We start from the raw sequence: 12,318 nt of genomic DNA on the forward strand, positions 1-12,318 counted from the left end.
TTTTATTTTTTTCTTCCTCCTCCACAAGCGATAGTATCCGATACGTGCCAACATTTCCCTACAGCCTCCTCACTCTTACTTAATCACTGTTGTGACTCATTCCATAATCACGAGATACCCGACGTGTTATTCCTTCTGTTACCACCAGGTGACTCGCTCCCATCCTAAATCTCGTCAACCGGTTTTAGCGTTCTTCAATCGTTCCCACTTCACTTCCCTTGCTCCTTCTCGGAGGTTGGTCGATTGTCTTCTGTAATGTACGCCAGGCTCATCGTCTAACTTAGTGGAATCATGACTTTAAAAAGTTTGTGTGTTTTTGTGTTATTCAATGCGGCGTTGACTGTCTCCTCTGCAGCCGGGGGTAAGTAGGTCATATACAATACTTTATGTGTTTGTGTAAATACGTTTCGTTTAGTGTTTTCATGCACATAAACAGTTACGTTTGAAAAACGAGGGGCTCACCTGCTTCGGAAATGAATTTTAGCTGTAGTTTTTGTTTACTGGCAATAATAAATGGGACGATACCTTTTTTGAATATGTTTGTATACAGTACATTACGTGTGCCATTTAGTTGCAGGCTGTTAGAACTGCATTAAGCTTCACAGTGAGAATAAATACTCAAGTAGCCTAAAGATAGGCTACTTGGAAAAATCTACGTAAGTACAGTACAGTATTAGATCCTACCACCGGTTACACTAGAAGGCGAAATATTACCACCGCGCTGCAAACTACAACCTCGGTCAACAAATAAAGTAATATTTGAAAGTTTAAGTGAAAAGACTCTATAGGTGTACCTAATATTGTGGCCAGTTAGTTTATCGCAGTCAGCAAACACCGCAGATCGCCCATACGTTTCAATACATTAAATTCAGCAAACATATATGCATAGTGTTTTATAGCAAATATTTGTTGTGTTTCTTCCAGTGATGTCAAAAGCCACAGTGTACTGGGACGCCCAACAAAAGACCGTCCTGCTGAAGGACGGGGTCCTGGATTTAAATGGGGACGCATATGGCTTCCTGAATGACACTTTGTCCAGTACAGGCTGGAGTGTCCTTGAGATCCGAGCTGGATACGGAGAAACATCTGAGACCGATGAGGTCACCTTGTTCCTGGCGGGGTACCTAGAAGGCTTCCTCACAGCACAGTAAATACAACAGCCATGGCCTTGTGTTCCTACAGAATATTACCAGTTCCTTGAAATCCAACTTGTTGCATGCTGAACATGGGCCTGTACTGTACGTTCAAAATGATCATTGATGTCCTGTGCATGATAAGAAGCTTGAGAAAGATAACTTCTGAGTTGGTTAATTCGAAATGATTGAAATCACCCTTCAGACTTTGCTGTCTCGTTTCCTGTGCAGACAGTTGATAGACCACTACACCAACATATACCCTCAGCTCATCCATGACCCCAGCATCCTGGGCCGGGTTCAGAACTTCATGAAGTGAGTCTGCAATAACATCTGCTTTTGGCAATACCTTTTGGCATGTGACCTTTGAGTGCTTGGAATGACAACATTGAGCTGTGAACAACATGTGCCTCTGCTTGGATCTCTAAGGGAGCAGGACTCTTGGACGAGAGTGCAAGTGAAAATGAACAAGTCTTCCGATCCTCTGTGGAGACATGCAGGCTTCATTGTTGCCCAGATGGATGGTCTGCACGCTGGAGTTGTAGAATGGGCCAAGAGACTCGGGAAAAAGGTGTAACGAGCATATTGTTGTAGTTTTTGCAAGTGGAAGATCACACATATAAATCAATGTAGGAATTTTTAGAGGCTTCTTTGGAAGGCGGAACTTTCGATACAAGGGAAACATGTGACCATTTTTAGTAAACCTTTTAAAGGAACAAGAAATGCTGATCTGAAAAATATGGACAAAAACTGGCTTACGGTTTTGGGGAAGTATAGCAAGCACTTTTGACATTAATACTTAGGATATAGTTATTTTCATATACAATTAAATTGAGGGTATACAACTTGCAATATGCACATTTTTATGTTATTTTATTTTCCTGTGATTAGTTTGCATGACGTTTACTTTGTTGAACCCTTTTCTTTTCTGAAAGCTGAACATCTGTTGTTATTCGCACAGCCACTCTCCATGTTTGCCATTCAGTTCCTGAATGCAGTCGGAGACTTGCTGGATCTGATCCCGGCCTTCGTCTCCACCTCTTCTCAAGCCAAACAATTTCAACTTCCAGGAATGGGACACTGCTCAGCACTCATAAAGGTCAGGGACCAAAAGGGTACTAATTGGGATAAAACGTCTCAATATTTTGCATGTTTTACAAAAACATGCACACACAACTACAAATGCTCTTGCATGTTTGTTTGGCTTTTTTAAACCTTTCACCTTTTATTCTCCAAAATTGAGCACATAGAGGAGCTTCATTAAGACAAAGGCTTTGCCACTATCTTGTGACATCTATAGTAAATTATAAAGTTTTTGAGGGGCGGGCTCATTGATTCATAGGTTGTCGCTATTTGTAGCTGGGCTCGGTCCTTGGGGACACTGTGTATACTTGGCCAAGTAAAGTTTTTTTTTTTAAAGTAGGAGTCACCCCCCCAAAATTATTTGCAATAATATGTTCTATGCGCCATTACTAGTCTAAAAGCGGTATTCTGATTAATATTGCGTTTGTGGAATATGAGTTAAGCAGCAAATTACACCCGTTTTTAGCCATGTCAGGTGGCTGCCATTTTTTCTCTTCTGTTGACTGAAAATGACATCTCCATTGCTCAGACAATGACCAATCACAGCTCACTTGTTTTCTGAAGCTGAGCCATGATTGGTTGTTATCTGAGCCTTGAGCAACTGTGATGTCCCCCTGAAATGGACAAAAATGGGAGAATTTTGCTACTCAACTCGTATTCCATGAACGCATTATTAATCAGAATGCCATGTTTAGACTAGTGACCCGCATAGAACATAAAGACATTTTTGGGTTGACTTCATCTTTAAGTACGTGTAGGTTGTCATGTCCGCTTTACTTCAGTACGTGTAGGTTGTCATGTCCGCTTTACTTGACAGTATCCATCCGTCCATTTTCTATCCAATTTCCTGTCACAGGGGGCTGGAGCTCATCCCAGCTGACATTGGGTGCGAGGCAGGGTGCACCCTGTACTTGTCGTCAGTCAGTCGCAGGGCACATACAGTATAGACAAAGAACAACTCACACGTATATTGGCAGAGCTGGGCACTTGACCCTTTTTTGCCAGTCCGGCCGCAACCCTCCACCCTTGACCTGGGTATCCTTCCGGCTGCGACCCCCCGGCCATATTCATAAACATTGTCGGCCCCCGCCCCGTTCCGACCCCAGCCCCCCCTAAACAAAAACAAAAAAACGTGCATGATGCCCCCGCGGGAGAGATGCTAACGGAAGAGGTTAATTTAAAGACAATTAGCTGGCTAACTTACTATTCAACCCCGCTGTGGACACGCTTCACACGCGCCACTTACTCACGTACTTATCCAGCTGTGTGTACTTACTTCCATTGCGAGCCCTGGGGTTTGTTTTGTTGTATTGTATAATTATTTGGGTCCAGCAGACGACAAGTCTGCAAGCGTTCAACGGGTGACTTATTTTCCACACTTCCCCTCCTTCATACTTCCCGGCCTTCAAAATAAAAGCATTCCAGCAAACTACTACACAGCAGTTTTTCGCTACGGCGTATTTCCGGAAGTAGGAAAGTGCATGATGTGCCATACTTGAGTGCTGCGCGCTGCTTGAATATACTCCCGGACACAAGCTGTTTTGAAAGAAGCCTAAAAAGAAGCACTTCACCGAGTCGGCTGAGATGAAATTTGCCTATTAGTGGGCCGGACTAAAATCCACTTCCGGCCATGCTTAGTGCAGCCATTTTCCAAAATTTGTCACCACCCAGCCCTCCGCTCCAAAAATGGTAGACCACAATATTCTTTTAACTCGCTTGCAACACCAAGTGGTGCATTAGTGGATGCGCTCTATGGTGGTTTGGATCCTATTTAGCTGGCAGGACTTTTTCTGTTAGCCTAGGTTCCCCTGAGTCCTGCTATGCCCCTCTATCGCATGGTGTTCCACAGGGTTCTATTTTGGGGCCATTGCTGTTCTCGTTGTATTTGCTGCCCCTGGGTTCCATCCTTAGAAAACACGGAATCTCTTTCCACTGCTACGCAGACGACTGTCAAATCTATATACCGCTAAGCAAAAAGAGGCTTTCTCCTTAAGAGCACTTTTGTCCTGCCTAAAGGACAGCAAATCCGTGCTGTTGTAAAGTCGAGCTTCTTTCACCTTAGACAGCTGGCTAAGGTAAAGCCCCTCCTTTCACATCAGCACTTAGAAACAGTCATCCATGCCTTTGTTACATCTCGGCTAGATTACTGCAATGCACTTTATTTTGGAGTCAGCCAGTCCTCCCTCAAACGTCTCCAGTTGGTCCAAAATTCTGCTGCCCGCCTACTAACTGGCGCTCGGAAGATCGAGCACATAACACCAATTCTGGCCTCCCTTCACTGGCTCCCAGTGCATTTCAGGGTCCAATTTAAGATTCTCCTATTTGTTTTTAAATCATTAAATGGCCTCGCCCCGGCGTACCTTTCCGAGCTCCTCCAGTCCTACGCACCTTCCGGCAGCCTCAGGTCTGCGAACCAGGCGCTGCTCGGGGTGCCGAGGACCAAGCGGAGCCTCAGAGGGGATCGAGCCTTTTCTGTCGCTGGTCCTTCCCTCTGGAATGACCTCCCATTGGTTGTTAGGCAAGCCCCCTCTCTGTCCATTTTTAAAACCCGGTTGAAGACACATTACTTTTCTCTGGCTTTTGATCAGACCTGAAATTGTCAGCTCTTTTCCGGTGTCAATTGTATATAGTGTTTTATTTTAATTTATTGGCTTTATTTATTTATATTTCATATTATTTATATCTATATTTATTAATACGTGTATCACAGCCTTTTATTGTGTTGTTTTTTTTATTTATTGTATTGTTTGTAAAGTGCTTTGTTACAGCTTTAGCTGTTATGAAATGTGCTATATAAATAAAGTTGTATTGTATTGTATTGTAGAAAACTCACGGTTAGGGCATGCATACTCCACACAGAATCTTGTTTTGAAATCCTCGATTCTGATCACTCTTATCAGATGCTCCCAGGCTTTGAGAACCTCCTCTTTGCCCACTCCAGCTGGTTCACGTACACGGCCACCATGCGGATCTACAAACATTGGGATTTCCACATTGCTGACCCCCACACAGCCACCGGGAAACTATCTTTCAGCAGCTACCCTGGTAGGCACGAGGAATTGAGTACTTGCTGTCAAAATAGCAAAGATGAAGTTGCTTATTATATACCGTTTGAGGTCCGATTGCCGTTCTCAGGTTTCCTGATGTCCCTGGATGACTTCTATCTCTTGGGAAGTGGTCTGATGATGACCCAGACCACCAACAATGTCTTCAACTCGTCCCTCTTTGACAACATCAGCCCCAAAAGTCTGCTGGCCTGGCAGAGGGTTCGACTGGCTCACAGCTTGGCTCACACAGGAGAGGAGTGGGCCAAAATCTTCTCTCAGTACAACTCTGGTGAGTGACCAAAGCATTGCACGGCAACACACGGTATAGAAACTGGATGGATGTGGCTGCTTATACACTAAAATGTTTAAAGTGGAAGTCAACCCAAACATTTTTTTTCAAAAATGTGTTCCCAGCAGGCCCACTAGTTGATTCTGATTAATTTTGCGTTTGTGGAACATAAGTTAAGCAGCAAAATCCACTCGTTTTTAGCCATCCCTGGGGGCGTCCATTTTGTCTTCTGTCGACTGAAAATGACATCACAACTGCTCACAACGACCAATCACTGACCTGTTCTCTGAATTTGAGCTGTGATTGGTCGTTGTGAGCAGTTGTGATGTCATTTTCAGTCGACAGAAGACAAAATGGCCACCCCCAGAGATGGCTAAAAGCGAGTGGATTTTGCTGCTTAACTTATGTTCCACAAAATTATTCAGAATGCCGTGTTTCAACTAGTGGGCCTGCTGGGAACATATTTTTTTTAAAAATACGTTTGGGTTGACTTCCACTTCAAACATTTTAGTGTGAATTGTTGCAGGTACGTACAACAACCAGTACATGGTGTTGGACAGGAGCAAAGTGAAGCTGGGCCACAGTATTACTGATGGCGCTTTGACTGTGGTGGAGCAGATTCCCGGCCTGGTGGAATACTCAGACCAGACACAAGCACTGCGCCAAGGTAAGAACAAAAACTGCTAGACAAAACCTTTTTTGGGGGGGGGACATTTGAAGACTTGATCTGCTTTTCTTTACCACCGCAGGCTACTGGCCGTCTTACAATGTTCCGTTCCACCAGAACATCTACAAGCTGAGTGGGTACGATGTGATGTGGCAGGAGTATGGGGAGGATTTTTCCTATGACCTTTGCCCAAGGGCCAAGATCTTCCGCCGTGACCAAGCTGATGTCAAGGACCTGGACTCTTTAAAGCACATCATGAGATTCAACGGTGGGTTTTTTTCTCACACTTGAACTGTTCCTCAAAATAAGCGCGTAGTGCTGGTATTACGTATTTATGATTGTTGATGTCGTCGTGGGCTTGACAGCTGTTTCCACCAACTGTTGAATGGAGAGCAAGTGCTGTAGTTGTGTTTTGAGCTACTTGGGCCAACTCGCTTGCTTCAAGCAGACAAGAGGAGGAGCACTCGTCCTCCATCAAAAAAAGTTTACACATCGCCAGTCATTCTGGTGACTGACGGCGGTTGTGTTAAATGTTATCTTGGTTGACATTTAAACAGTTGTAAACAACCACTTAGTGAAAGATCCTCACATAGTTGCCTCTGAGTTTAGTAACTTTTTCAATGTTGTACAAGACATATCCAGAATTTTTTAACCTGCAAAACATGGATATCAATGACACGTACCCAGTTTTTAATGAGTTTTTAAATTGGATAAATAATTTCGAAGTAGCCAACATTATCAGCTCACTCGACTCCTCAAGTGCCATGGATGATTTTGGCCTTGACGTTAGCTTTTCAAAAGAATACAAGAACACACTGATAGAATCAATCACACACAGTGAATTTATCTGTTAAAATTCAGTGGTGCCTGACGCACGGAAAATAGGTTCTCAAAAATCATTGAAAAATGGATTGTTAAACTATTAATCGAACATCTAAAAAAGTGTCAAACTCCTCTACATCCCATGCAATTTGGCTTTCGTTCCCATTATTCAACCGAGGACGCTTTCAGTGTGTTGCTTTGTCTAAAGCTTTTTAGACAAGAGTGTGTCTGTTGGTGCTGTTTTTTAAACCTGAAAAAAAAAAACATTTGACACTGTTGACCATAAAATCCTTTTAGAAAATTAACTAAATTCAATTTTTCAGAACGGGCTTTAATCTGGATGAAATCTCAATAACCAAAAACAATGTGTGATTCTCAATGGTGTCGAATCATTCGATCTTGAGTGTCCTGTTGGGGTCCAACAAGGCTCCATTCTTGGACAAGTTGTATTTTCACTTGAAAATGATTTCCCAGGCCAACGCAAAAATACTCGTATACAAATGTACGCTGATGATGCAGTAATATAGACTCCCGCAAAAACTGTGCAAGAAGCTAGCCGCATTCTCACAACTGAACTGACTGGTTAACAAAGTCCTTTCTTCTCCTTAATACAACAAATAAATTATGCATGATGTTCTCAAAAAGAGCAAATATGCTTACAAAGTCAAAGAAACATTTGACCTTCATTAACAGCAAACATGCTCTTACATAACATGATTCTCCTACACATTGATTACTGTTTTACATGCTGGACTCTTGCTAGTGATGTCATCCTAAAACAGATTGAGTCATTATATAAAAGGGCGTTAAAAATATTTGCCAGAAAACCTCTCTCAAGTCATCATTGGATCATACTGGAAATGTATAATCTATTAAAGTGTAAGTCAACTCAAACACATTTTTTTCAAGAATATGTTCTATGCAGGCGGCACGGTGGTCGACTGGTTAGCACGTCCGCCTCACAGTTCAGAGGTCGTGGGTTCGATCCCGGCTCCGGCCTCCCTGTGTGGAGTTTGCATGTTCTCCCCGTGCCTGCGTGGGTTTTCTCCGGGCACTCCGGTTTCCTCCCACATTCCAAAAACATGCATGGTAAGTTGATTGGATACTCTAAATTGCCCCTAGGTGTGATTGTGAGTGCGGATGTTTGTCTCTGTGTGCCCTGCGATTGGCTGGCAACCAGTTCAGGGTGTCCCCCGCCTACTGCCCGAAGACAGCTGGGATAGGCTCCAGCACGCCCCGCGATCCTTGTGAGGAGAAGCGGTACAGATAATGGATGGATGGATGGATGTTCTATGCAAGGCCACTGGTTGAATATTGCGTTTTGAGTTAAACCACCTGTTTTTAGCTCTCTTGGGCTACAACTGCTCAGGGCTCAGGTAACAACCAATCACGGCTGACCGTTTTTCTGAAGCTGAGCCGTCACTTTAGACTGTTGATTTATTGTGAAAGTATGAATTATTGAAGGATGTCTTGTTGATATCCCTTGTTTTGTTTAATGTTGCCTGCCATTGGACTACGAATGTAAATTAGCTCCTGCTAACTTCGGCACATTTATGCAGGTATTGTACCGGTGTTCATTAATGTGCATTGCCCCTTTCAAATAAACGATAAAAATGAAAAAAATTCAATCCACTCACAAAATACTCCCAGCTGCTAAGTAGTTGTGAATAGGAAATTAGCCAGCTAATGAACTTTCAATAATGTTTCTTCCATGGCGTCATGTATGGATGTTTTATTTTTTTTTATTTTGAGGGCGGGGGTGGAATTGGTGAAATGTAAGGACAGAAGCGCTTTAGAAGGACGAGGACAGAAGGGGAGGATTATTTTAACAAATAAGGACGCAGGGACGATGATGGAAGGGTCGCAGATGGACACGGACCGGCAAAATAGGGTAAAGTGCCCATTTCTGGTAGTCATTAGGTCCTGTAATGCATGACTCCACGGTAACAGGGAAAGTAGTGGTGGACTTGAAGCAGTGTGGTACATGGCTCCATGTCTCCAGTCAGGTTCTGGGCGAGGCCAGGCTGTTCAAACCTTGAGGGGATTTATATTTGCCTAATCTTATCCAACAGTCGCAGAGCTGTTTGCACAGAGCACAAATTTAGCATTTCTCACCTTCACGTGCTAAATCGGTATTTTGCCTCCTTGTAGTTGCTTTGTTGTTTGCTTCTGAATTCTCTCTTTGTTGACTAATCTGTCTGAGTTTAGCTGTGAACCAGAGCTTGTAATTGTTGTAACACACCCTAGTGTGCATTGGTAAGGTCCTCACAGAAGTTGATGTTTGAGGTCACAGTACTCATTCAGATTATTTGTCGCAGCCCTGAACACCTCCCAGTCTGTTGTTTCCATACAGGTGCACAGTCCCACTGGTCCATCACTTTGAGGATCCTAGCAAGGTCAGGCCTGGTTATTAATTGGACGGGAGGCCAATTTTGGCTTTAAGTGAGCCCAACTCAGTGCGGGCCCCAAGCCCGGATAAATAGGGCAGGTAGGAGTCAGAGGAAGGGCATCCCTCCATCCAAAATCGAACATACAATCTTCTCGTAAAGGGCACGTGTTTGTATCTTATAGACTGAAACTGTCATATGCCAGTGACACTGACCTTCATTTTTTTATCGTCAGACTACAAGAAGGACCCATACTCTAAAGGCAACCCCTGCAAGTCCATCTGTTGTCGTAAAGACCTGAAGACAGAAGAACCTTCACCGACCGGTTGCTATGACACTAAGGCAGGTCTCATAGCATGCTTGTAGATGATCAAATGTGCCTTTTCACCTCATTTTCTCGATTCCTGTGTGAGCAGGTCACAGATTTCCAAATGGCGGAGGAGTTCCGCACGGAAGCAGTGAATGGGCCAACGACACAAGGTGGACTCCTGCCGTTCACGTGGGATCATTTCAGCAACATCAGCCACCAGGGTCTGCCACAGTACTACAATTTCACCTTCGTCATGATGAAGCCCCTCCTCTTCCAGCCGTAACTATTATACAAGCAAGGAAACCTGGTGCAAATCAAATTATGCTTTTGTGCCAAACATCATTGCGTATTGCGTTTGTGGGTGGCTGCAGAACCACACAAGTGCACAGAGACAAGCATGATAGCAATTTTTTTTTTAAATCGAGTCGAAAATCTGGAACTGAAAATCGTATTGGGGCTTGAGTGAATCGTTACATCCCTAGTAATAAGAATTTAATGTTAATGATTATATGATTTCTGCAAAAGTCACATTGACTATAAAAAGACTGTACAATACTTCTTTTGTGGTTGAAATTTTTATGGAGACGCAGAGCTGCATCGTGTGTCTTTATTATTTTCCAACACGTCTTCGTTTTCATTTCAGCCATTTTATTGTATTTTGCTCTTACACTTCGATTGTTCAATGAATGTGTCTCATACAATGCAAACATGTCTCAGGGTAAAGTGAGTCTGGATCTTTTATGCCTTTAATCTTTCAATTTTTGCCTCTGTAACTGAATTATTTTATAAAATGCTCAAACAATGCACTAAGACATGACATTAAAGCAATCTCAGGACAAGAATACTAGAGAATGCAATTTCTGGAGAAATTATGTGTGAAGGCGAAGGAAGCTAAAAGAAACTGCGGAATGCGTTGGAATGAAGCTGGATAAAGTGGAATAAAGTTGAATGATACTGTCATTCAGTATTGAATGATGTACAATGGCCTGGAATGAGTACATAAAAAACAGAAGGGAAGCAAGAAACGAGGAAGTAAGGAACACTTCACTTCTGGGTCACGTCCGGGTGACTTCCAGGTCACTTGGGAAACTCCCGGGTCACTTCCAGGTTATTTGGGTCACTTCTGGATCACTATTGGGTCAATTGGGGTCACTTCCGGGTCCTTTGGGTCACTTCCTGGTCACTTGGTTCACTTCTGGGTCACTTCCGGGTCACTAGTGGTCACTTCTGGGTCACTTCCGGGTCACTTGGGGTCGCTTCAGGGTGTCCCAATACTTTTGAACAATATGGCCGCTTCATTAGGGACACCTGGGGATGAGAATTCTGGGCGTCCCAATACTTTTGAACAATATGGCCGCCACACCAGAGGAGGCCAAGGGGCCAGAATGCTACCTGTAGCTTATGTCCTTCTTCAAGATGGCCGCCTTACTGGGGCTGGCGGAGGGGCAAGAATCATGCGTGTAGCTAACATCCCTGGCCAAGATGGCCACCGCACTGGGGAGACCTCGGGGTGAGTATCCCCAGTCTAGCTAATGTCCCTGGCCAAGATGGCCGCCGGACTGGGGAGACCTCGGGGTGAGTATCCCCAGTCTAGCTAATGTCCCTGCCCAAGATGGCCGCCGCACTGGGGAGACCTCGGGGTGAGTATCCCCAGTCTAGCTAATGTCCCTGCCCAACCGCCGCACTGGGGAGACCTCGGGGTGAGTATCCCCATCTAGCTAATGTCCCTGCCCAAGATGGCCGCCGCACTGGCGCCCGCCTACACTGTCGGTCGGAAGGTGTGGCTTAGTTCACGGCATCTCCCTCTGACAGTGGAGTCGAGGAAACTGGCACCCCGATTCATTGGCCCCTTCAAGATCATTACCTTGGTGAACCCATGTTCTGTCCGCCTCCCAAGGTCCGCGGTCTCCCAAGTCAAGCCGTTGTCTTCATGTGTCCTGTCCCCTACGGTGCCGCCCCCCCCCTTGTGGTCGATGGTCTTCCTGCCTATTCCGTCAGGCGGCTCCTTGTTGTGCGTCGACGGGGTCGGGTCTTCAGTATTTGGTGGACTCGGAGGGATATGGACCTGGGGAGCGTAGTTGGGTCCCCGCTCGTCAGGTGTTGTGTCGGTCCTTCATCAGTGACTTCCATCTTCCCCATCTTGGTCGCCTGGGTCATGCGCCGGGTGGCGCCCGTAGGAGGGGGGGTAATGTTAGGGTCCCTGATTCTGCTCCTTGAGCCCCGCCCCTTCCTTTCCTTGTGTGTGTGTCTATGGTTGTCTTGATGCAGGTGTGGAGAAACAATTGGTGCTAGGACCAGGTGCAAGCCATCACAATCAGCATCTTACTTAAGATGGGCCCAACCACCACCTCGTCGCCAGATCAACATTCTAGATTAAGAGTTTGTGCATCCAGCAACTATCCTGAACTCTTGCAAGTACTTTCAGAAATTTGAACCTGTTTTGATATCGCTTCTCAGATTACTCTGCACTCAGCCTGCCAACGCTGTGCCGCGAACCCCACCTGTTCCCAAGACAACTTTTGGACTCACTCTCCGATCTACACCTTCATCCCTGTTTCAATAAACACATCATTGTATTTC

General features: G+C 44.7%; 1 protein-coding gene across 1 annotated transcript; it reads left to right on the forward strand.

Annotated features, from left to right (window-relative positions):
- Nucleotides 1-184: 184 nt before the first annotated feature.
- plbd1a (phospholipase B domain containing 1a) lies at nucleotides 185-12,250 on the forward strand. The gene is made up of 12 exons (XM_086055742.1): nucleotides 185-361; nucleotides 925-1,147; nucleotides 1,365-1,448; nucleotides 1,563-1,704; nucleotides 2,095-2,232; nucleotides 5,117-5,261; nucleotides 5,352-5,552; nucleotides 6,079-6,219; nucleotides 6,302-6,487; nucleotides 9,664-9,770; nucleotides 9,845-12,117; nucleotides 12,196-12,250. The coding sequence occupies exons 1-11, from the start codon at nucleotides 292-294 to the stop codon at nucleotides 10,019-10,021; spliced, it is 1,614 nt and encodes a 537-aa protein (XP_085911868.1). The 5' UTR covers nucleotides 185-291; the 3' UTR covers nucleotides 10,022-12,117; nucleotides 12,196-12,250.
- The last annotated feature ends 68 nt before the right edge of the window (nucleotides 12,251-12,318 follow it).

Source organism: Filicampus tigris, chromosome 16 (genome assembly GCF_054856515.1).
Source record: "Filicampus tigris isolate MCC_2025a chromosome 16, RoL_Ftig_1.0, whole genome shotgun sequence".
In the NCBI taxonomy this organism is placed as follows: Eukaryota; Metazoa; Chordata; class Actinopteri; order Syngnathiformes; family Syngnathidae; genus Filicampus; species Filicampus tigris.

What these genes read in the sequence shown, in the direction of transcription:
- plbd1a (XM_086055742.1), top strand. Translation starts at nt 292, where the DNA reads ATGACTTTAAAAAGTTTGTGTGTTTTTGTGTTATTCAATGCGGCGTTG. An exon ending in CCAAGAGACTCGGGAAAAAG is followed by an intron (nt 1,705 to 2,094) that starts GTGTAACGAGCA and finishes TTATTCGCACAG; the next exon opens with CCACTCTCCATGTTTGCCAT. An exon ending in CTTCTCTCAGTACAACTCTG is followed by an intron (nt 5,553 to 6,078) that starts GTGAGTGACCAA and finishes GAATTGTTGCAG; the next exon opens with GTACGTACAACAACCAGTAC.